At 40.7% G+C, this 23,042-nt stretch overlaps 1 protein-coding gene across 1 annotated transcript; it reads right to left on the bottom strand.

The window, feature by feature from the left end:
• Positions 1-3,073: 3,073 nt before the first annotated feature.
• prpf6 (PRP6 pre-mRNA processing factor 6 homolog (S. cerevisiae)) lies at positions 3,074-21,657 on the bottom strand. The gene is made up of 21 exons (XM_058052055.1): positions 21,416-21,657; positions 17,290-17,452; positions 17,093-17,211; positions 16,548-16,626; positions 16,263-16,439; positions 15,359-15,487; positions 15,077-15,171; positions 14,850-15,006; positions 14,554-14,716; positions 11,953-12,071; positions 11,633-11,851; positions 9,255-9,377; positions 9,032-9,153; positions 8,795-8,933; positions 8,098-8,217; positions 7,603-7,779; positions 4,606-4,739; positions 4,406-4,497; positions 4,225-4,339; positions 4,018-4,144; positions 3,074-3,767 (listed from the first exon to the last, which is right to left on the bottom strand). The coding sequence occupies exons 1-21, from the start codon at positions 21,601-21,603 to the stop codon at positions 3,615-3,617; spliced, it is 2,910 nt and encodes a 969-aa protein (XP_057908038.1). The 5' UTR covers positions 21,604-21,657; the 3' UTR covers positions 3,074-3,614.
• Between the last annotated feature and the right edge of the window lie 1,385 nt (positions 21,658-23,042).

Below are 23,042 nucleotides of genomic sequence, written 5' to 3'. Positions count from 1 at the left end.
CAATTAGTTCCTTCCACCATTATGACAGTACGGTGCGGACAAACACTCCAAAATTACCAGGGTGTTTATTCTTTTTTACATTTCATCAGAAATATTTATTGTACAACAGGGGTGCCGGTAGTGACAATGACACTGTTTTGTCTACACAAAACAAATAAATTAAAGTTTTTAAATATGGTTTTATTCACACAACTAATCAAAGAACAATTTGCATCCTTAATATGTGTGATGTTCACATACAACACAACAGAGGGAATGTGCACTTTCAAAAAAATATTGTGGTAATTTCAGCATATTTATGTCCCTGTCCGAAAAAAGCAATGATGAAAACATACAAAACCACTTTTAGCATATTTTATATATTTCAGCACATTTGTGGCATCCCCCAAAACGTTTTGCACTTCCAAAGACAATGTAGTGAAAGATCGTAAACATCCATGATGTTACATTTTGACCATACTTACTGTTAATTTGTTGTACATACATTTCTTAACATGTCGGAATAATACAGTGGTATGAAAAAGTTGATCATTCTCAGGATTTTCCTTTCTAAATGACTGGTTGTTGGGATCAGCCATTCCAGGTAAATATATCATATAGCCGACCAACACTGGGATAGATGAGAAGTCAAATGAACTTTATAGGATTTACAGAAATGCATAAATTTGGGCACCCTCAGATTTACAGAATACAGAATGTCTGCAATCATTATTTAGGTGCATACATTTGGGCACCCTTGTTGTTTTATTGATTTGAATACTTTTAATACTAATTATTGAAACACAACATGTATTTGGTAAGCTCATTGACCCTTGACCTGCATACACAAGTGAAGCCAATCATAGAAAGGGTATTTAAGGTGGCCAATGGCAAGTTGTTGTCCTCTTTGCATCTTCTCTGAAGAGTAGCAACATGGTAGGCTCAAAACAATTGTCAAATGACCTGAAAGCAAAGGTTGTTCAACATCATGGTCTAGGGGAAGGATACATAATCCAGAGATTTCAGCTGTCAGGTTCTGCTCTGAGGAACATAGCGAGGAAATGGAAGCCCACAGGCACCGTTCTAGTTAAGGCCCAGAGTGAGCATGATCACATGCCACAAAGGGAGTCGCTTGAGGTATGCTAAAGCACTTGTGGGCAAGCCAGCTTCATTTTGGAATAAGGTGCTGTGGACTGATGAAAGTCAAATGGAGTTACTTGGACATAACAAGTGGCAGTATGCATGGTGGATGAAGAACACAGCATTCCAAGACGAACACTTGCTACCCACAGTAAGATTTGGTGGTGGTTCCATCATGCTGGGGGGCTGAGTGGCCAGTTTCAAGTTGAAGGTGGCATGGAATCCAGTCAGTATCAGCAGATTGTTGCCAACAGTCTTCAAGAATCAGTGACAAAATTAAAGTTACGCCGTGTCTGGATACTTCCAAAAAGACAATGACCCTAAACACTCCTTCAATTCTACTAAGGCATTCATGCAGAGGAACAAGTAAGACATTGTTCAACGGCCATTTCAGTCCCCAGACCTAAATATGATTGAAAATCTGTGGTGTGATTTAAAGCGAGCTGTCCATGCTTGGAAACCATCAAACCTGACTCAACTGAAGATGTTTTGGAAAGAGGAATGGTCCAAAATACCTTCAACCGGAATCCAGACCCTCATTGGAAGCTATAGGAAGCATTTATTTCTGCAAAAGGAGGCTCTACTAAATATTGATAAAACTGAGGGTGCCCAAATTTATGCATTTCTGTAAATCCTATAAAGTTCATTTGACTTCTTATGTATCCCTGTGTTGGTCTGCTATATGATATATTTACCTGGAATGGATGGTCCCAACAACCAGTCATTTTGAAAGGAAAATCTTAAAAAATATAGTTTATTCTAAACGTTTTCACACCACTGTATTTGCCATCCAGAAAACAAGTGATTTTGTTTTCAGCATATAATAATAATTACAATGCTTTGATAGATTTGATTGACCTGAGCCTCTTTCTAGTCTTTCCTTGACGGCTGAACAAGATAGTGATAGAGACAAATAGTTATTATTCAACAAAATATGAGCTTTTATTCAACTCTGACACTGTTTAGTGTTGTAACATATTGAAATAACTCATTGTGTTCGGCTCCTTACCAGGTAACCAGGGCTGCAGTTAAAAACAACGAGCTTCTCCATGTTCTGTAGGGGCCTATCCAGGTCAGACAGATGATTGCCAACTCTTTGGCAGCGAGTGTGCCGAGTCAGCACAAAGATGGAACACATGATCCGATACGCCTGCTGTTGAAACCACCAAACGTATGGTAGTGATGGTAGGTAATATGTGGAATAGAAATTGTGGGGAAATTATAGACTGTAAGTCAACGGATCTTAGTATTGGCCTTTGGCTGCTGCAGATGACTACATTTACCTTTCCAGGACAGGGATCTCTCCCTTTAGATGGACCACTTGAATCTGTCAAATATGAAATATGCTACAACACAAAAAAACAAACAAAAACCCACACATTTGGATTTATGGAACGCAACATGCTCAAGCCTCTGAGAATTTCGCACTCTGAGAAAATCGCCCATCTATTCATCTCTCAATGTTGTGGCAAAAGCTATAGTATTAATAACAAATTCATGAATCATTAATAATTCAATATCAACACAAAAACATCACACACGCACCACACTGTGGATGAGTGGTAAGCATGTTGGCTACACAGACTTTTGGTCTCAATCTGGCACCCTCAAGAATGGTTGTGAATTTCATGCTATATACAACCCATCCATCCATTTTCATTTATCCCCATTAGCGTCGCAGGGGTATGCTGGAGCCTATCCCAGCTGACTTCAGCCAATCACAAGCCACATATAGACAAACATTGACAGGAATTTGATGAGCTCAAAGGATCATCTCCAGTTCAGGTTTTGTCAAAGAGTTTTGTTGTGTGTAATTTCTTGTCGGTGATACACTTGCACCTGGTGGATTGCGGTTGTTTTTTAATGTTTTGATGTGATTGAGTATAAGTTCTTGAGTTATGAGTTTATTTCAGGTATTCTCATTCTTAGTTAACATATTTTTTCCACAACAGTGGCACAATAACTGTTTATTGGAGGTCGGAAACATATTGACATATCATGACCTGTACAAAGAGATAGCATACAAACTAAATGCAATTTAAGAACTACATCAACTAAAATCAGTAAAATAGGATCAACACGCATTTGTCTCGCTTTAGTTGTAAAAGTATATTTCAATGACTTCATTTGACAAGTCCACGTGTGGTTGTGCGGGTGATGAAATTGATTACACCAGAAGAAAGACTCATTACATGGTATTCAGGTATTCAGTTTCAATGCCAGAATTTAGGAATAGCCAAGAAGTAGCTGCCCACATGGATAAAGACATCAGGCTATCATCATAATGGTTGCACAAGGTAATCACCGTCTCGGCGTGACATTTACTTTGACATGAAATGAAATCATAACTCCACACATCAATATCAAACACGTTGCGTCTGCTGCAAATGGATGAATACTGAATACTGCAGAAAAGATCATGTGCATGAGTCCATGATGCTTCACTTTCATATTGGTGATTTCAAAGCGTTCTCCTGTAGTGCACCTCCTCAGTATCAGAATGTGTTTCTGATCTTGCTCGCGACCTGTGCAAGGATTTCTGTTGTCTTCTTCTGCCAGTTTAGGACGTGTTTGGACTCAGCGCACCACAGCTCGCCGTGACGGGGCTCAGCATTTTCACAACGCTTACGCACTTCTTCCTGCTGCTCCTTATTCAGACAGACAATGGGCACGAGGACGTCATTGCACACCCACATGCATATTAATCATGGCATTATTCCCCTGGTGATCCATCTGGTTTGGAATATGGATGGGACCAAACAATTGTTTGTCCCATGTTATTCATACTCAGAGCAATCATCTGGGGACAAGTAAAATGAACTCGGAAAGGTATGGGATGCTTCCCCTTCGCTATAACGGCAATCCCACAGGTCGGTAGGTAAAGGATCAAATTCTTACTTCTGTTCCATGCTGCAGTTCGAACTTGTAGAAGAGAGCCCAAGCATCTCCCAAGTCGGGCTCTATCTTTACTGTGCGGAGGAACCACTCTCGGGCTTTGGTGATCTTGCGTTCACTCCAGAATAATCTGAGTGAATACATTTTCAGTGGAAAACATAGGATTAAGGCGACGCCTAAATATTATAGAGGCTTAGAATGCAGTCATACTTGGCTACAGCCAGCAACACATGCGGGTCGTGTTCACACTTCTTCAAAGCATCCACACTCTTGGTCTTCCTCTGTGGTCTGGCCTCCAAAAACACTGCTTCAGCCCACAAGATGCCTTGGGGAAAACGTAATGAAAAGGAAATGAGATGAATGTCTTCCTCCTGACTGGTCACATTCTCACCTGAATTAGGACATTCTTGCAGAGCTTTTGCCATCAGGGTGTTTGCAATGTTCTTCAGTCCGGATCGGAATTCCAACCTGACTGATTCCAACCTGGTATCAGGAGACACATGAGTGACATGTCCAGCTATTTTCTTCACAGTGCGATGCCAAGACAGCAAAAACATAGCCTAATTGAAGCCTTTTCCGTGTGTTTCTCACCACAGCTCTGGACTCTGGGGGTTCTTGAGTCGTGCCTTTTCCAGGATGGCTCTGGCTCTAGTCAGTTGTCCTACTCGCTCTTCAAGACGTGACATCAGCAGCCACAGGGACACCGAGTGGGGACACTTTTTCAACTGAAGCAGAATAACAGACAACAATAGCTTTACATAGAAGGACACTGAAACAAGTTTAACTATGTCCCGATCCGATCTCCAGGATCGGGATCGGCGGCCAATCCACTGTATTTTTGAAGATCGGATAATATTGGCTTCTGCCATGAGATTGGGCCGATCCGGTTGCCGCATCACATTCAAAGTAACAAAGGGCTACACACCAACTTGCCAGGTACAGTAATGCTCTTCAAAGCTGGTTGCCGCTCGACTCCCGCCACCCGCATGAAGAAGAAAAGGCAACACCACCATGCAGACATGTCCGCCGTGTACCGTGGTGAAGTTAGTTTCACTTGGGACGTTGGCTATTAGGCTCTGTAGCTACAGCGGTAGTTCCCCCTCACTGTGCCCAACTGCTGTGTCATGTTGCAGGGGGCTGGCATGGGAAGTGTTGCTCTAACCCAGGGGTGTCAAACACATTTTTGCTGAGGGGCCGCATGGAAGAAAATCAAAGTGGACCGGATCGATAAAATCATGGTATATTTTATATATGATTACCATATATATATACCATGATTTTAATCAGATAATATAATAAATACATACATAAATGATATAAAATGGGACTATAGGCGATATGGTAATGGTTTTATTTCATTTGAACATGCATCGGATTACAATTGAGTGCATCACATAATCAGTTCACAGTTCCACATGTCCAAAAGGAGTAGGAAGAAGCAAAGCTTATTAAATCCTACCCCTCCATCTGGTACTTTTACAATCAGTAACTGTTACATTTGTTCACTTCCTTCTTTCCCAATACAGTTGAAGTTTTTGTAATTTTTTTTTGGTCACATACCGAAGTACGAGGTGATATGACCAACAGTGACATAATGGGTACCATAGTAACTGTCAATATGTATAGCACATCATGACTGGTTCAAGACTCTTCATCCTTGTATTTAGCAAACATCAACTGCTTGTATTGTTTCTTGAATTCACTCATCGTTGTGCATTGTTTGACGGTCTTACTCAATCTATTCCATAGTCTGATTCCACATACTGAAATGCTGTGGCTTTTTAACGTAGTCCTAGCATATAAGTGTTTCAAATTTAGTTCTTCCCTGGGATCATATTTCTCCTCTCTTGTAGAGAAGTATTGGATGACATTTTTAGGTAATTGGTTACTTTTAGCTGTTTGAAGATGAACTATATCAGCAAGTTGAAGTATTTGTGATTTTAGAAATAAGGACTTTGTGTGTTCTCTGTAGGCAGCATTATGAATTATCCTTACTACCCTTTTTTGCAGTACATTTAGCGAGTGAAGATTGCTTTTATAGTTATTACCCCATATTTCCACACAATAAGTAAGATACGTATGTCCTGGACATATAGAACCAGAGATCAATAAAGAGTGTGGAGTGATTTCTGATTGAGAACAAATTTTGCTTTGTTCAATATTGAAATATTTCTGGCAACTTTATATTGTATATTTGTAATGAGGTTTCCAGCTCATATTTTCATGTATTGTGATCCCCAGAAATTTATTTTCCTTGACCCTTTCAATGTCTACGCCGTCTATTTGTATTTGCTGGTGCGTGTCCTTTCTGCTGTTACCAAACAGCATGATTTTAGTTTTACTTAGGTTCAAGGACAATCTATTATCATCAAACCATCTTTTTAGTGTGAGCATTTCTTCTCTGACCTTTCTAATGATTTCGTCTGTATTCCCTCCTATTAACGTATATGGCCCTACATAGTATCACAATATGACAATATGAAATTGAAATTCAGAAGAGTCTTGTATAAAATCTACAAACCTTCAGCCATATAATGAAATACACTTGTCTCAAATTGTACAGCACATGTATTTATTGGTAACAATCTGGCTAACTTTTCTAAGGGATGTCAGCCTCTGCACACTTTTCTACTAAATGTCCAACAAACTGTAATGCCTGCGGCTGTCATGAAGGAAGATAGTCACCAATGCCATTCCAACTGCAGATATTGATATTTTTTAAGACACTTGTGTTTTGTTTACGCAGACATGGGGCAAACGGACAGTCACAGAAGTGGGTTCTGTATGTGTGGAGAATGTGTATTTACGACAAAGAGGAGCTAGGTTCAAAAATAAACTGATTAAATGGACAAAACCCTGGACTAAATCTGGAGACTAAACATTCAACGTTTGTGGGAAAGCCGGTGGAATTGTTAGGAGGAAAAGAAAATGGGCAACAGATGCAAAAAAGGTGTGTTGTGACAATGGAATGCTAGCTACCACCCAACCAGACGTGTGGCACAGACCAAAGAGCCAGTCACTATAGTGGACGAGTGGGTCATGCCTGCCAGCTGATATGTGCAGGGAGATGATCGAGAGGCCGCTGCCAAGAAGCTGCTCAACATCCCACTTTCAAACGAAAGTTTGACTCAAGGTTCGACTCACGGTGACTCAATAGTCACAGTGAGTTAAAAATATGTTCTTGTAGTACATTTTTTCCACTATTGAATGAATGTATTGTATCTTTTAATTTATTTGATAAGGTTTTAGCTCATTAATTGCATGTGGATTTTATTATTTAATCACAAGACATCAAACCAAAAACAAGATCAATTTAATATTGTTAATGTTGTGTTAATATTTAATGGGGGCCCTGCGACCTGTCCAGGCAGGGTGTACCTCGCCTCTTGTCAGAAGTGAGCTGGAATAGTCTCCAGCATACCCCAAGTATAGACAGTGGTGTGAATAAGTGGGTTGTCATTGACTAAATATTTAAATTTGTTTGATTATCTGTTTCACTGTGCAACCAAGTGTGACAAACATGTAAAAAAATACGAAATCAGGAAGCAGCCAAACTGTTTTTCACACCACTGTGTGCATATAACTCACCCCTTGGTTGTAGGCCTCTCTGGCTTTATCCATGTTGTCACATTGCTCCTCTATCTGGCCTCTCATCATCCAAAGTTTTGGAAAGTCTTCATAGTGTTTCAGGGCCTCCGAGCATAACTCCTGAGCGGCCTCGATGTTCCCCAACACCCACTCCAGCTTCACTGACTTCATGAACACCTATAAGGATAACACCACCACACATTTCAAACTGAAAGTATGTACGGCGAGGTTATAAACATTTGAAATTCCACAGAACTATTGGTGAAAGTTGTTGTTCTACTGTGCTTAACAACTGTACTGTACTTAACAAGTTACAAGCTTCAGCAAGTCATTGTTATTGAAAGCTAGATTTATGGTAGTTATGTTTATAAACATGGCTATTAAAACAGGGTCCCTGCTACCCATGGGCCTGTTAGCGGTTTCCAGGTATACCGTGGTATGATAAAGCCAGAGTTTCAAAACTGTGTGAGAGAAAAGTGGGAATGGAGCACTTACTCTGGCTGTGGGGGCGCTGCTTCGGGCCTTGGCCAGCAGTCGACGAGCTCTTTCATACTCATTGTTCTCAGATTCCAGCTTGACAGCAGCCAGCCAGATCTCTTCACTGTTTGGGTTAGCCTGTGGAGAGGGTGTGAATTTAAGTATGTAAACTATAACAATCAATGGCGGGCCGTGGCCGGAATAAATCAAACAGACCGTTTTGGCAGGAAGCACAAATCAAAAGGAAATACAGCTGGAATAGGTGCAGATTCTGCAAACTCTAAAAAGGGTTTCTGTGTGGGTTATTGTGTGTAGCTGCTCTAAAGGAGACCTCAACTCAATACAAAGGGTCGATAAATGAGCATATCTGGTGCCCTTTAAATAAATATTGTATATAGCACAAAATTCACAACCATTCTTGATAAGGCTGCCAGAGTCAGACCAAAAGTCAAAATAATCACTGAGAACAATCATGCGAGTTAATGCTTGACTACAGGGATTGTAAACTTTAATCCGTATATGATTGCATTTATTGTGCCATTTGATGTCATATTCTGACTAGATGAGTTGTAGATGCAGATAAACCCATCAGCCCAATAGTCAACCCAATAGACAACCATAAAAGAAGCTTGAGCATCTTAAGCACACAGGGAGGCACTACGTGTCAGGCCAGCAGGATCATCGCTATTCAAGTTAATTTGGAAACACGCATTACCTGGAAGGCGAGAGCAAGGATACTTCTCGCAGCAGGGACATCCTCAGCCAGCCACTTGGATTTGGCTCCCATAAGCCAAAGCACCTCTGCCTTGGGACAGTGAGCGACAGCTTTTTGCAGCAAGGTCTCCAAAGACTCCCTAATAGATACAGGCATAAAAACACATTTATTGCCAACAATACAAACTGGATTATACAATACAAAAAGTCATATTTGCGCCGAACTTCTGGTTATTACCTGGTACCATGGTTCTTTTCAAAGTAGGCGGCTCGAAGCCACACACTTTTCTTACTTGGGAACACCTGCAGAGCATGCGCATAGATAGCCCTGGCACACTCCAGGGCTCCATGGGCCACACACTGAAAGACAAAACACAAGCTCCTCGCATTTACATTCGATCTCAATGACCCATGCAGATGTCCAGGTCTGAGCATGTCTTAAGTTAAAGTCATATACACACACTATCCGAATCCTCCATCCAGGTGTGTTTGCGGTCCTCCTCTTCAATGCCAATCCCAATAACTGCTCTGATTATGGCCTGGCAGGTGGCCACACTGCCAGCTTTGTCACACTCCTCTGCATCCTTCAAGGAAAGAATAGCTTTGAGTTTCGTCATTTCCATTTTCACTTTCATCACCGTGATGCTACAGTACTACATAATTATTAGGGATTTCCTGATCAGATATTGATATCGGATATTGGGGTGATGTAAAAAAAAAAACAATATCAGATCATGTTGGCCTGCATCTAAATCTCTGATACAAGCAGTCAGGAGGATGGAATGGCTGATAAAAGCTGCAGTGAGGTCCAGAACGATGAGGATGTTGAGATGGCCAGAGTCAGAGGAAAGAATATATTAAAAATGATTATTTTTATTATGATTATGTGTGTGTGTGTGTGTGTGTGTGTGTATATATATATATATATATATATATATACACACACATATATATACACACACACACACACACACACACACACACACACACACAGTGCATCCGGAAAGTATTCACAGCGCTTCACTTTTTCTACATTTTGTCATGTTACAGCCTCATTCCAAACTGTATTAAATTAATCTCTTACCTCAAAATTCGACACAAAATACTCCATTATGACAATGTGAAAAAAGGTTTTTTTGACATGTCTTGAATTTATTAAAAATAGAAAACAAAAAAATCACATTTACATAAGTATTCACAGCCTTTGCTTAATACTTTGTTGATCCACCTTTGGCAGCAATTACAGCCTCAAGTCTTTTTGAATATGATCCCACAAGTTTAGCACACCTATCTTTAGGCAGTTTTGCCCATTCTTCTTTGCAATAAGTCTCAAGCTCCATCAGGTTGGATGGGAGACATCTGTGCACAGCCATTTTCAGATCTCTCCAGAGATGTTCGATCGGATTGAAGTCTGGACTCTGGCTGGGCCACTCCAGGACATTCACGGAGTGGTTCTGAAGCCAATCTTTTGAGATCTTGGCTGTGTGCTTCGGGTCGTTGTCCTGCTGAAAAATGAACCTTCGCCCCAGCCTGAGGTCAAGAGCGCTCTGGAGCAGGTTTTCATCCAGGATATCTCTATATATTGCTGCATTCATTTTTCCTTCTATCCTGACTAGTCTGCCAGTTCCTGCTGCTGAAAAACATCCCCACAGCATGATGCTGCCACCACCATGCTTCACTGTAAGGATGGTATTGGCCTGGTGATGAGCAGTGCCTGGTTTCCTCCAAACATGGCGCCTGGCATTCACACCAAAGAGTTCAATCTTTGTCTCATCAGACCAGAGAATTTTGTTTCTCATGGTCTGAGAGTCATTCAGGTGCTTTTTGGCAAATTCCAGACGGGCTGCCATGTTCCTTTTACTAAGGAGTGGCTTTCGTCTGGCCACTCTACCATACAGGCCTGATTGGTGGATTGCTGCAGAGATGGTTGTCCTTCTGGAAGGCTCTCCTCTCTCCACAGAGGAACGCTGGAGCTCTGACAGAGTGACCATCGGGGCCTTGGTCACCTCCCTGACTAAGGCCCTTCTTCCCCGATCGCTCAGTTTAGAAGGCCGGCCAGCTCTAGGAAGAGTCCTGGTGGTTCCAAACGTCTTCCATTTACGAATAATGGAGGCCACTGTGCTCATTGGGACCTTCAAAGCAGCAGAAATTTTTCTGTATCCTTCCCCAGATTTGTGCCTCAAGACAATCCTGTCTCGCAGGTCTACAGACAGTTCTTTTGACTTCATGCTTGGTGTTTGTGCTCTGACATGCACAGTCAACTGTGGGACCTTATATAGACAGGTGTGTGCCTTTCCAAATCATGTCCCATCAACTGAATTTACTGCAGGTGGACTCCAATTAAGCTGTAGAAAGATCTCAAGGATGATCAGTGGAAAAAAGATGCACCTGAGCTCAATTTTGAGCTTCATGGCAAAGGCTGTGAATACTTATGTAAATGTGATTTCTTAGTTTTCTATTTTTAATAAATTCAAAAAAAGTAAAAAAAAAAACTTTTTCACATTGTCATAATGGAGTATTTTGTGTAGAATTTTGAGGTAAGAAATTAAATTAATACAATTTGGAATGAGGCTGTAACATGACAAAATGTGGAAAAAGTGAAGCACTGTGAATACTTTCCGGATGCAATGTATATCAGAAGCGATAAAGTTGTACCGGGACTCCCCTATAAATGATTATTATTACATTAATTAATATTACAGTATGAGCCACAGCATTCATTTTCAGATGTTGCACCTTCTTTACAAATCTCAGCTGCTCACATCAGTTTGCAAGACTGCCTCAGATATGCTCATTACTTTGAGATGAACACAAGATGTCTATCTGCAGCCAAACATACCTGTATCCACTGCTCTCTGTTGATCTCCACACCATTAGCATGCAGCGAGGTGATGGCTCTCTCAATGATCTTGTCCACCATTTGTGTGTTGCCGTTGGCTTCCTCCAACTTGGCAGCAGTGATCCAGATGTGGCGATCGGTGGGTATGTTCTCTCGAGCTTTGTTCAGGACACGTCTGGCATTCTCGTAAGTCTCCAGCCGGGCCAAAGCCAACCAAAGCTAAAAGATAATGGACAACAACAGTGATGAGTTTATTATACCAAGTTCACGCTATACTGTATGTGGTGGGACACAAAGGATAGCATGTGCTGTAAATGTACCTCTACACTTGTAGGACAACATTCCACTGCTCTGCTCAGCATAATTCTGGCATCCTCTGGCTCCTCCAACTCAACAGCTGTCTTCCAAAGGCGAACTGACTTGGAAACATTCTCCAAGGCTGCGTGAAAATCAAGAAACTTTAGACCCTCAAGAATCTTCAAAGAGGGGCTGTATGCAACCCGCTCCAAATAACAAGAAAATAGAATTGTAAACACAACCTCGCGTGTGTGGACTAGCCACATAGAAATAATTTCACCAGATCAGCAAAACAAAAATCTAAAGTTTGGAACGTCTTTAGATTTTACGAGGACAGAAAACTGGACAAAAGCCAAACCATTTGTCAGCTATTTCGAGCAGCTCTGAAGTCCACTGGTCGCACAACAAATCTTGACCAGCGAGGGAGACGGAGACGATTATGGTACCAGTTTTTTTGCAGGGCTGCTGCCAACTTATAAGATTTGATTCAACATGTTATTCTTTATGACCAGTTTGGGTGTACCCCGCCTCGTGCCCAAAGTCAGCTGTGATAGGCTCCAGCATACCCTTGTGAGGATAAGCGGCATTGAAAAAAATTTTTGTTATTCTTTAGTCTGTTGTCTTTTTATGAGCGCCGTACTTCATGCTTTGGGATACGATGTGGTCTTTTACACATTTGAAAATGTATAAGTGTATAAAACAATATAAGTTGACCAGACTATAAGCCTCTACCTTTTTCACACACTTTTAGCCCTGTGGCGTAAACATTGGTGCGGCTAAATTATGGCTAAAGCACTACATTTCCCATAATGATTATGTGCAGATTCACAAAGAAGTTAACTGGACACCACTATCACGGTTTGAAGTCTTATGCAGCAATTGTGTTTTCATCTGACAAATCTTCAGAAAGCATCTCATGTCTCTCTTAATGGAGCTAGCGAATGATGCTGGGAACACTGTGCAGGTTGTTTTGCAAGGTTTATAGTGTAAATATCCCATGTTATAACGTCGACACGTGCGGCCTATATATGTATCGGTACACTTTTTTTCTCTTTAAATTTGGTGGGTGCTTGGAATTGACTGTACTGTATTGTGCAATATACAGAAAGCAACTGGCTTCTTTGACTTCTTACTTGAAGTCACAAGTACAAGACATGCTGAAGTAGAAAAGGAAGAGGAAGCACCACACATCAATAACTTCAATAAACTAGAGTACAATTAAACAATGCAAAGAGGAAGATTCTGAACATGTTCAGAGGAAGGCAAACTTCTATCTGTGTCAGTTGGGTATGTTACTTGGGGAAAAAAATAATAATAATAAAAAAAAAATATATATATATATATATATACGTATATATATATATATTTTATATATATATTTTTAAAAGGATGGATGAAAGACGTAAAGAAAGAAGGTTGGTAGAAAAGCATGCAGGGCTCGACAATAACGATGTACCGATGGCCCGGGGCAAGTTAAAACAAAATTCGGGCAAGTAAATCCAATCATTAATATTCCCGTCGGGCAAGTGCACTTTGGCATGCCATACTGCCAAGAGTTTTTTTTAAAGCGGTTCTTGTTGGGTGTTGGTAAAACACGGACTGCGTAATTCCGATGGTAATTTGCAAACCAATCCTTGCAAATCTTGAAATGGACCAATCAGAATCGTTTATTTAGACCGTGGTCCGTAATCCACAGTCCGCGTTTTACCCACACCCGTTCTTGTTCGCGATCAACCAATCAGCGATCGTTTTACTAGGAAAACATCTATCATGGCGTCCCTGCAAACATCGTCTAATTCTTCAACAACTTCTGAAGGAAAACAGCAAAAAGTGATGAACCAGTGCCCCCTAAACAAGTATTTTATTAGCGGCAGCAAATCAAATGATGACACAGGTGAGTGAATCACATTGCTGTGACAATTTGAAGTGGTCACAATGAAACACCACCCATTAGATCCAATACCAAGTGCTGATTTTGCACAAGCTGCAAAATCTATCGGTTCAATTTCTCTGTGGATTTTTCTCACCTTTGCTTCACAAAATATTGTTTGACCATTGAACATTTTTTTCTGGATTAAAAACACTTTACTAGTACACAAATGTGTCTATTCAATAATGTTTAATTGTGGTGCACAACTTATAAATATCACTGCTTACTACGACTACGATGTGTAAGGTAGTATGTCTGAAAATTTGTGGAGATGTATGTTAAATACATCTCCACAAATTTTCAGACATTCCTCCAAATACAATGCATCAGTACTATTATCTGATGAATTATCAGCATATATTGATATATGATATCATTATGGCACTTTTCATTTTACATGGGGCAAGTTCGGGCAAGTAGTTCTCACCTTAAGGATTCCCTATGGGCAAGTCATTTTTGTTTTTAACGTAGAGCCCTGTATATATAAATAAGATATAATCACGTCTGCCAAAGTAAATCACACAAATAAAAACATTTCTCGCGGACGCAGGGATAAGATCTGTATTTATAGTTAAGACATGGAGACTTTTGTTATCCACATACAGTACGCTACTATTTACTATTTACGCAGCAATTTACTGATGTTTGTTGAAAGATGCAAACAAGAATAAACATTTAATAACTGCAACCTTACCTTTCCTGAGGACTCTTTTCTTAGCCCTGACGTCGGTTTCCAGTTCTGCAGCTCTGATGTAGATCCGAACTGACTGCGGCAGGTGCCGGACAGCTTGAGCGACCACAGCTTTGGCTGTATCACCAGGCTGAAGCCTGGCTGCCTCCAGCCACACATCCTCACTCTGATGGGCAGAGCGAACAAAAACTTTTATGGCAAGTCCTAAATCAATGTCATGGAAATCATCTGCAAGACAACTTCCTACTTCAGTCATTGAACATGGTCTTTAGCCAACAGCTACAGTATATGTTCTTTACCTTAGGACACATCTCTGTGCCTTTCATGATGAGGTTCCTGGCCACCTGCAGTTTACCAGTCACTTCCTCCAGTCTGGCAGAGGCTATCCAGGCAGGTGGGTGGTGGGGGTTCGTTTCCCTCACAGATTTCAGCAGCAGACGAGCCTTTTTTATGTCACTGGATAATACAAAGAAGGCCAGCTGTTAAGAACTTGTTATATGACACTGGCATTCGAGTGCACATCTACCTGATATCTCCTCCGTGTGTGGGAATCATAGAGTTGAGGTCTGTAAGGTAGCCCTTGGGATCTACCACTGTTTGACCGCTGACAGAGTCAGACACCTGAAGGCAGAAAAAGAGGCGCACACTTGAGAAACTAATCTAACATTTCAGTATCTTAGAAAATATAGACTGCTGTAACCTGTAACTTCCATTGCATGCATTACTGGTGTTAGACTGACCTAAACTCCCTCCAAACATCAGACAAAACGCTAACATTGCAATCAGCTGCATATGTTGCGACAATTACCTGACTGAGTCTCATATCCATGAGTGTGTTCCTGGCCTGACCGATTTTCCTCATGTCCAGGTCTCCAGTCCTCGGCGTCATCAGGCCTGGTGTCATGCTTCCTGGGTACGGTGTATTAAGTCCACCAAGCTAGAGAAGAAAGAATGACAGTTGAAGTTTCATCAGATTAATCGCAGTTTTAAAATTAATTGATCATGATTAGACAGCATTAACAATAATAACTGATATATGCCTTATTTTACTCTAATTAAAAGATAAATGATAAATGCGTTCAAAGACAAGGTAAATTTACTTGTTATCAGTGTATTTTCAAGCATAATTACACATTGTGAATTGTACATCTGAATTCAGAGCTACAAAGTGTGATAACAATATCTGGTTTTCACTTCTTGTTTTTCTTTGTCTTCTTGTTTAATTACACGCACGCACGCACACACACACACACACACACACACAGGCATTATAAAACTGCTTTTGTGTTGTTTGGAGTGACCCCGAATACAACTCTAGCTCTAGTAATGACAATGAGTCAAGTGTTGTTCCCAGGATGAACAGACTAAAGACTTATAAGTTGGAGAGACATACAGTATATGGTGTTGGAATTGTACTGCTGTTGATGTGTTCAGTTCAGAACAGAGTTCAGAAAATCAGACTCTGTGTGACTTTGTGGGGATGCGCCACTGTGCTTCCATTCGCCGTCATAACAGAGAGTGGTGCACATGCATTAACGACACAACATTTTCTTTACATAATTAATGAAATATATTAGTCAACGCATTATTTGACAGTTTTTGTTCTTTTAACTACAGTGTAAGAAACAGTATTTAAAAAGTATTGACAATGACATCCCAATTGCTGATGGTGATGTGAACAGCCTGTGAGCAGTTTGACCATGTATACTGACCCCCTGTAGAGGGTCCACAGTGGTGTGGTTGTCTCCAGTTTGAAGGTGTTTGGAGAAAAAACTGTCTGGGACAGGAGTGAGTTTCTCATGGCGTGGGTTCCTCTGGCGCTTATTCCTGGCATCTCCCACCTCAGGAATGCTAAGCCACTCCTCCTCTGAGACCTCTGACAGTTTCCTCTGTGTAGAGAAACACGAGCGCCATAATTTAGGCAATGACATATACTGGTCATGACATGATGGAAATAAATGTAGCAAGAAGACATACAGTAAACAGTAAATCTGTACCTTTAGATCTGAAAACTGCTGTTGAATTTTTGGTCGCTCCATACGGTATTTCTCAATTTCTTCCTTTTCTCTCAGCTCCCTTAAAACATCGAGGTCAGACATCATCTTAAGCCAAATTTACACTTGCATGCAATGTATCCCCGTAGTGGTATGCAATTTTGCGTGTCAATGAGTAAAATTGGTCGTAAACATGTGTGATGTGCACTTCTTCTATGCAGCCAAATGGAACAATATGAACATCCATTGCTGGACACTTGCTAAGGGATCGGTCTTACGGACCGCGGTCTAAATAAACGATTCCGATTGATCCATTTCAAGATTTGCAAGGATTGGTTTGCAAATTACCACCGGAATTACGCAGTCTGTGTTTTACCAACACCCAACAAGAACCGCGTTTAAAAAAACTCTTGGCAGTATGGCATGCCAAAGTGCACTTGCCCGACGGGAATATCACTGATTGGATTTACTTGCCCGAATTTTGTTTTAACTTGCCCCGGGCCATCGGTACATCGTTATTGTCGAGCCCTGCATGCTTTTCTACCAACCTTCTTTCTTTACGTCTTTCATCCATCCTTTTATCCAGAGCTGCATATATAGCATCCGCTTCTTCGTCATCCTTCTCATAAGGTCCACTGGAAAACAAGCTCCCAGCATATCCATTAAACTAGAAGACATGGAGAGGAGCATGATTTAAATGACAAAAATACTGCAAGTCATCTGGCCATTTCTTTTTTATTTTCACCTCATCATAATTGGTGTCATTCAAATCTTCATCGTCATCGTCCTGGTTCTTTTTCATTTGGTCCCCAACTGTCCTCTTCCCTGGGGGTGCATGTCGGTCATCCACTGGATCATTCGCATCACGAGCAGGACCAATATCAGATCGGGTTGTGAAACCAGTAGCACTGAAGAAAAACAGCGACAACAAATGCAATACATAAACAATGAGACCTTGGATGCATGTCAAGTTTATTCCCCTTGTAGGTGCAGTCTACCTTCGTCTGGTACTGCATGCGGGGTGCTAACTTTCCAACATGTTGCATGAATTATGAAGGAGGGCTCTAGAACCCTACTGTCAGTCATTCAGTATCTTTGTCCCAGTGGGGTGAGGCAGGGCGCGAGAGAGTGCACATGAGCGAATATTTTCTTTGTCGGCCTTCTATATTAACCAACCTACAGCGATGTTGTAGCGGCTAACATGAAAATTTGTATTTATCTTGGGCCTAAAATGACACCTCACTAGCGGTTATTTCGCTCCAAAGATGCTAATTTTCTATTTCTGGAGCATGAGTCATGTGCTGGAAGAAACAACCATGCCAATGAGAGTTTCGGTAGTGTTTTAAATCATCAAAATACGGCAAGATACCCAAAGTATGCTATGCATGCTATCATCAGCATACTTGTTAATGCATGATCACAGCATGTACATCAAACAATGCAATGTTGTTCAGAGGTTTTTTCCAAAGAAATAATCAAAATAGGTACGTCCCAATGACGTGCATTGTTAGCTAGCTCATATTATCTAGTTTTCTCCCATTACAATGCAGGGAAAAGGGAAAGAAATGTGTTCTTGTTTCCCATTGTGAATGATGGGCAAAAGACCCCAAAAAGTGCAGTTCCCCTTTAAAAGTAAATACTTGTATTCCACACACACTGTAAGTGAATCAAGAATGTGTCTATGCAAATGAGCTGACGTCTACATTTACACAGTGTGTATTTCAGAGTATTTGCAGGTTATTTCTCTGATTTTTGTCAATATTCAGATAAACGTTATCTAGAATTTTTACTAAAGTCAAAGTCAAAACAATGTTGGAACTCAAAAATGTGACCAGCTGCACTGGTCGGCGGGCTTGAGAGTGAGGCTGGCTAGCTAGCATCTAGCAGCCGAGAAATGGTGCGTAAATTCTGGATTATGAAGCTCAAACTAGTGATGGATTGATACCTCAAGGAGTGCATTGACACATTACACATTACACATTACAAACTCTGTTGGTCACTCAACAGTGACCTCTGCTGTAGATATAAAATCATTGCAGTTCAAGTGAAAAGATGGAAATGCTGTTAAACCCAACATTAGACAGTGAAATATTTCATCTTTATTCAATTGCTAGTCTTTTACTTAAAATAAGACATTGTGGTTTTACAATTTCATTTGTTCCATTTGTTTGCTGAGTGAAGTTGTTTATGAGAAGCGTTTCGAACCTTGCTGCTTTGTGTAAATGCTCAAATGACTTGGCATGTAAAATCTACCAAATTTGTCTGTAGTAAAAGAGTTCAGTTGTATTAAGTGTGTATGTGACGGTCGTTTACAGACCACCCCGAGGCTGCTCACCTGAGCTTCATGTACGTCACATGGTTGAAACCAAGCAAGCACTTTGAATTAGGACAAATAAGGCTACATTCACACTTCAGGCTATGATGCACAATTCAGATTTTTTGTTTATTAGCAAACAAATACCACATGTTCATATGGCATATTAACATGTACCATATGTTAATATGGGAAAGCATCTGGAAAGTGACTTGCATGGCCAAAAGCAAGATATCACTTGCATTTCCATGTGTTTATGGAAGTAAACATTGCTGCAGTGTGAGCGCCAGTGACGTGCGGTACCATTGATTTCATTTCCGAGCCGATACTGTATAAAGCTTCAGCTTGGTATGAGCGATACTGAGCCAATTGTAGGTGCAAATTCACACGTGTTTGGTACATTTAAAAAAGTAGTGTACAGTATTGTGAATAGGAAGATGAGTAACATCAGACCTAACAACTGAGATGAGCTGAAGGCTGCTATCGAACATCCTGAGCCCCCGTAACACCTCAACTGTGCCACAGGCTGATTGTTCCCATGTAAAACCAAATTAAAGCAGTGATTCATGCAAAAGGAGCTGCAACCAAGTATTGAATACAGTAATTAAACATCATTTCCAGTGGTTTGAAATTTCTGTACTATAAATCCCATTTTTTTATGGTTTTGACATGAATTTTTGAAAAAACAGGAAACTGCACTTTTTGGGGGTAATTTTCGTACCAATGCACGACATTGGGTCCCTCCTATTTCGACTATGAAGCCCTCTACAAAAACCTAGAACAACATTTTATCGTCTGATATACATGCTGTGATCCGATACATTACTTCAATTTCACACCGTATTTAAATTAAGTGTTTGGAAAATTCCAATTTAAAGCATTTTATGTTTATGGACAGGAGCTATGGAAGAAGATAAACCGTATATGGAAGATTAATTTATTTTGAATATCTACAGGCAAAATTTGATTGAAATTGAATTGGCCGTTTTTGTTTGTTTGGTTTTTTTGCCCGGGAATACTACATGTCGTGTTTGCATTGTGGTTAGCGTTCAATACACTAGCGTACATTGAGGTAACGGCTGGAATCCTACCAGGCCAGTAGCCAACCCGGTCTTCGAGGACCAGACCTTAGGGGGCTCCTGCTCTGGTGAATTTAGACGGTCTAACCTTCCCCACACTTCCTGGTTGTGTCACGTGTTCTCACGTTTATCCATGTTTATTAGTTTTTACAGGAGAGAGAAGAACTTGAATCCAACAGATGTATCTCCATTTCATAGCTAAACCTGACATATTAAACAGTGGCAATATTCATAGCGCCTTTTTGGCTACTTCCTTATTTCTTCAACGCTGATCAGCAGCAACGTCTTAATATTTCCATTCATAAACGTTAACACACTGAATTTGCCAATAAAATGTACGTTATGTACACAAATAATGCTCCATTTATGTTAATATGAAGTGTTAAGTATTAACGGTAGTAATATCAAAAGTCACATCTCTTCACGTTGTACAAACATTAAAGAATTATGTTACATTCTAACGCTGCGCACATCAAATTCTGCTTACCCAAATAAAAACTTACGATGTACAAACAATTGAATACTTATTAATTAATCAATACTTGATTATGTGAGCTTTGCACCGTAATGTTGACTTTTTTAAGGGCTGGACGGAAGTGCGCAAAGAATGTTGGGATATGATGGCCCACGAAGGTTGGTTTGGAGGAGCCTTAGTAACTTTTTAATTCGGACAGCCTTCGCGCAGCAAGATGACGTCATGCAGCCTAACAATGCGCACTTTTAGGATGCAGACCCGGAATTCAAACACAGCCCACGAACTGACTTGGTGTGGTCCAACACTCAATATAAATCCGATGTGAAACTGAAGATGAATAAGTAATCTATCTTTAAAAAACATCACCTATGAAAATGCACCCGATATCTATATAATTTGTGATGACGTCTGCACGGACTCTCACTATGAGATTTTTTTTCATGCTACCGTGCGGGTTTTGTATGCTACGTGCTGCTGCGGTGCAGTGTGCCATTACATTAAATATCTCACACCGCTTTCTTCCCTGGACATTTTGATCACCAAAACAATGTAAATGGCTACACTTTTGGCTTTTAAAATAGATTTTCACAGCCTAAGTTCTATATTTTGTAGTACGGTTGTACTCGCCAAGGTCCGTGGGTCGATCACAGCTTTTGTCTTGACTCCACATGCACTATTTTCCCATATCAAATATGCTCTTACGTCTTTAGTATTTGGAGTAGAGAAGTGAACACGATATCAAATTAAAATTCCAGTCATGCTTTATCAGGCAGAAGTAATCACAGACTTGGTTTAGCGCATTTCTAAATTTTGCAACATTGCTAGTAGCAGAGTTACAATCTATTAGCTCCCCTAATGTGAGACAACGGTGACTACACTTCACAGCAATTACAACGACATACGACTTATGATATGATTTCATTAACATTCTAATTCCATGGAAGGTAGTACCAGTGATAAACACAAGAAATAGTTAGCAAGCTAGCTAAAAAGATTAGCTTACCCTCTGCCAAGACCGGGAACATAGCCAAGCGGGGCGGGCATGCCCAGGAACGGTTTCTTCTTTTTCCCCATGAGCGGAGAGGCTAGCGGTATTACTGGGGGGACACTGCTCCCTCCCGCTGCCCCGGCGCCTCCTGCATTGGTTTTAGAGACATTTTTAGACGTTTGTTTAGCCACATTGGCAGACATCGCTTCTCCACTTCCAACGACGACGCGGCTCAATACCGGATAAACAACACCGGCACATCCGCTCACTAGATATAGAACAGAGCCCTCACTGGAGAGGCGGGTCACTGCTTACCTTGCAGATTTATAACACCTAATTTAATAAGCGGGCACTTGATGGTGGGACCGAGGTGGCGTAATCGTGCACAATTACACTATTAACACTCAAGGTTTCGACATTAATACAAAGAAAAGGATGAAATTGTAGGCACTAATTCGCCATGGGTTGTGTTACATTGGCTGTCATAAAACATATAGCCTCAGAGGGGCGCTAGTTCCTGGCAAATAGATGACATGTCTATGCGAGTTTTACATTGAGAGCAATAGGGATTTCTTTTCATGACAGTTTTACATGTAAGCATCCTAGTATTGTGTAAATATCGCACCTTTCAAATGCATACAGCAGTGGTCTCCAACGTTTGTTCTTGTGACATCTACATCTACTTTTACAAAATGAAAATGGCCAAGAGTTGCTCATTTTGGACACATTTATTTTCATAGCTTATTTCAGACCAAACAAAACAAATCTGCTAACATTATTATCTGAAAACCTGAATGAACAGCAGGCATGCAGGCACCTCATGTGGTTGTTGGGGTGCTACCTGGTACCCATGGGCACCACATGTGATCCCTGATATATAGCATAAAGTAGTGTAGGAGACATATTATTGATTAAGACTTATTTTGTTGTAATTTCTGTATTTAATTATATGTAAATCTTGGGCCATCAACTGCTCTGGTTTTAGATGCAGTTTAATTGCATCGAAGCTGTGAGTGCCATGAGGTAAGTGTGTTTGTGGAGAGAGTGTCGGTCCATATACAAAAGATGCTCCATAGGTCCTGATCAGGACAGCAGTCCCCCCCAATTAGGGGCAGGTAGATTCTATTATAAGTTCCAGCAAGTCCACATTCAAACTTGAGAGAGTAGATTAGAGTGACAGTAAAAATTAGTATGACATCCCTGGGTTTCATTCCTTGAGGAGACGAGGTGCTATACATCAATTGGTTTCACTCAAGTTTCACTTCACCCATCCACACTCCACGCCTTTGCACGAGCCTTTACATTTTTCTTAATTTACCCAGCCGGGAGTGTACAGATCATCATGCTGCTGGGAAAGGATACTATCATGGAAATGGACTGCCCAGCAGATATAAAAACTTGCACTGTAAGGAATACATTTAAAGACAAAGTGGCTCATTTCATCCAGCTCGATCCACAGTCTGATTATTTTTCATAATATATAATGTATAGCTTGACTTAACGTCACTGGTTTGCTGAAAGACACTAACAGTCTCTCTCATTAGGGTTAATAAATTATTAGTTGTAGAGAAAATAGCACTTCTCGCTCAAGCACATATGGTCCATTGTCTCGTTTCTGATGTATCCATCTACTGGACCCGCC

The sequence above is a fragment of the Doryrhamphus excisus genome, chromosome 16 (assembly GCF_030265055.1).
Source record: "Doryrhamphus excisus isolate RoL2022-K1 chromosome 16, RoL_Dexc_1.0, whole genome shotgun sequence".
In the NCBI taxonomy this organism is placed as follows: Eukaryota; Metazoa; Chordata; class Actinopteri; order Syngnathiformes; family Syngnathidae; genus Doryrhamphus; species Doryrhamphus excisus.
Note: the sequence above shows the minus strand (reverse complement) of the source record. Positions and strands in the feature narration are given on the sequence as shown.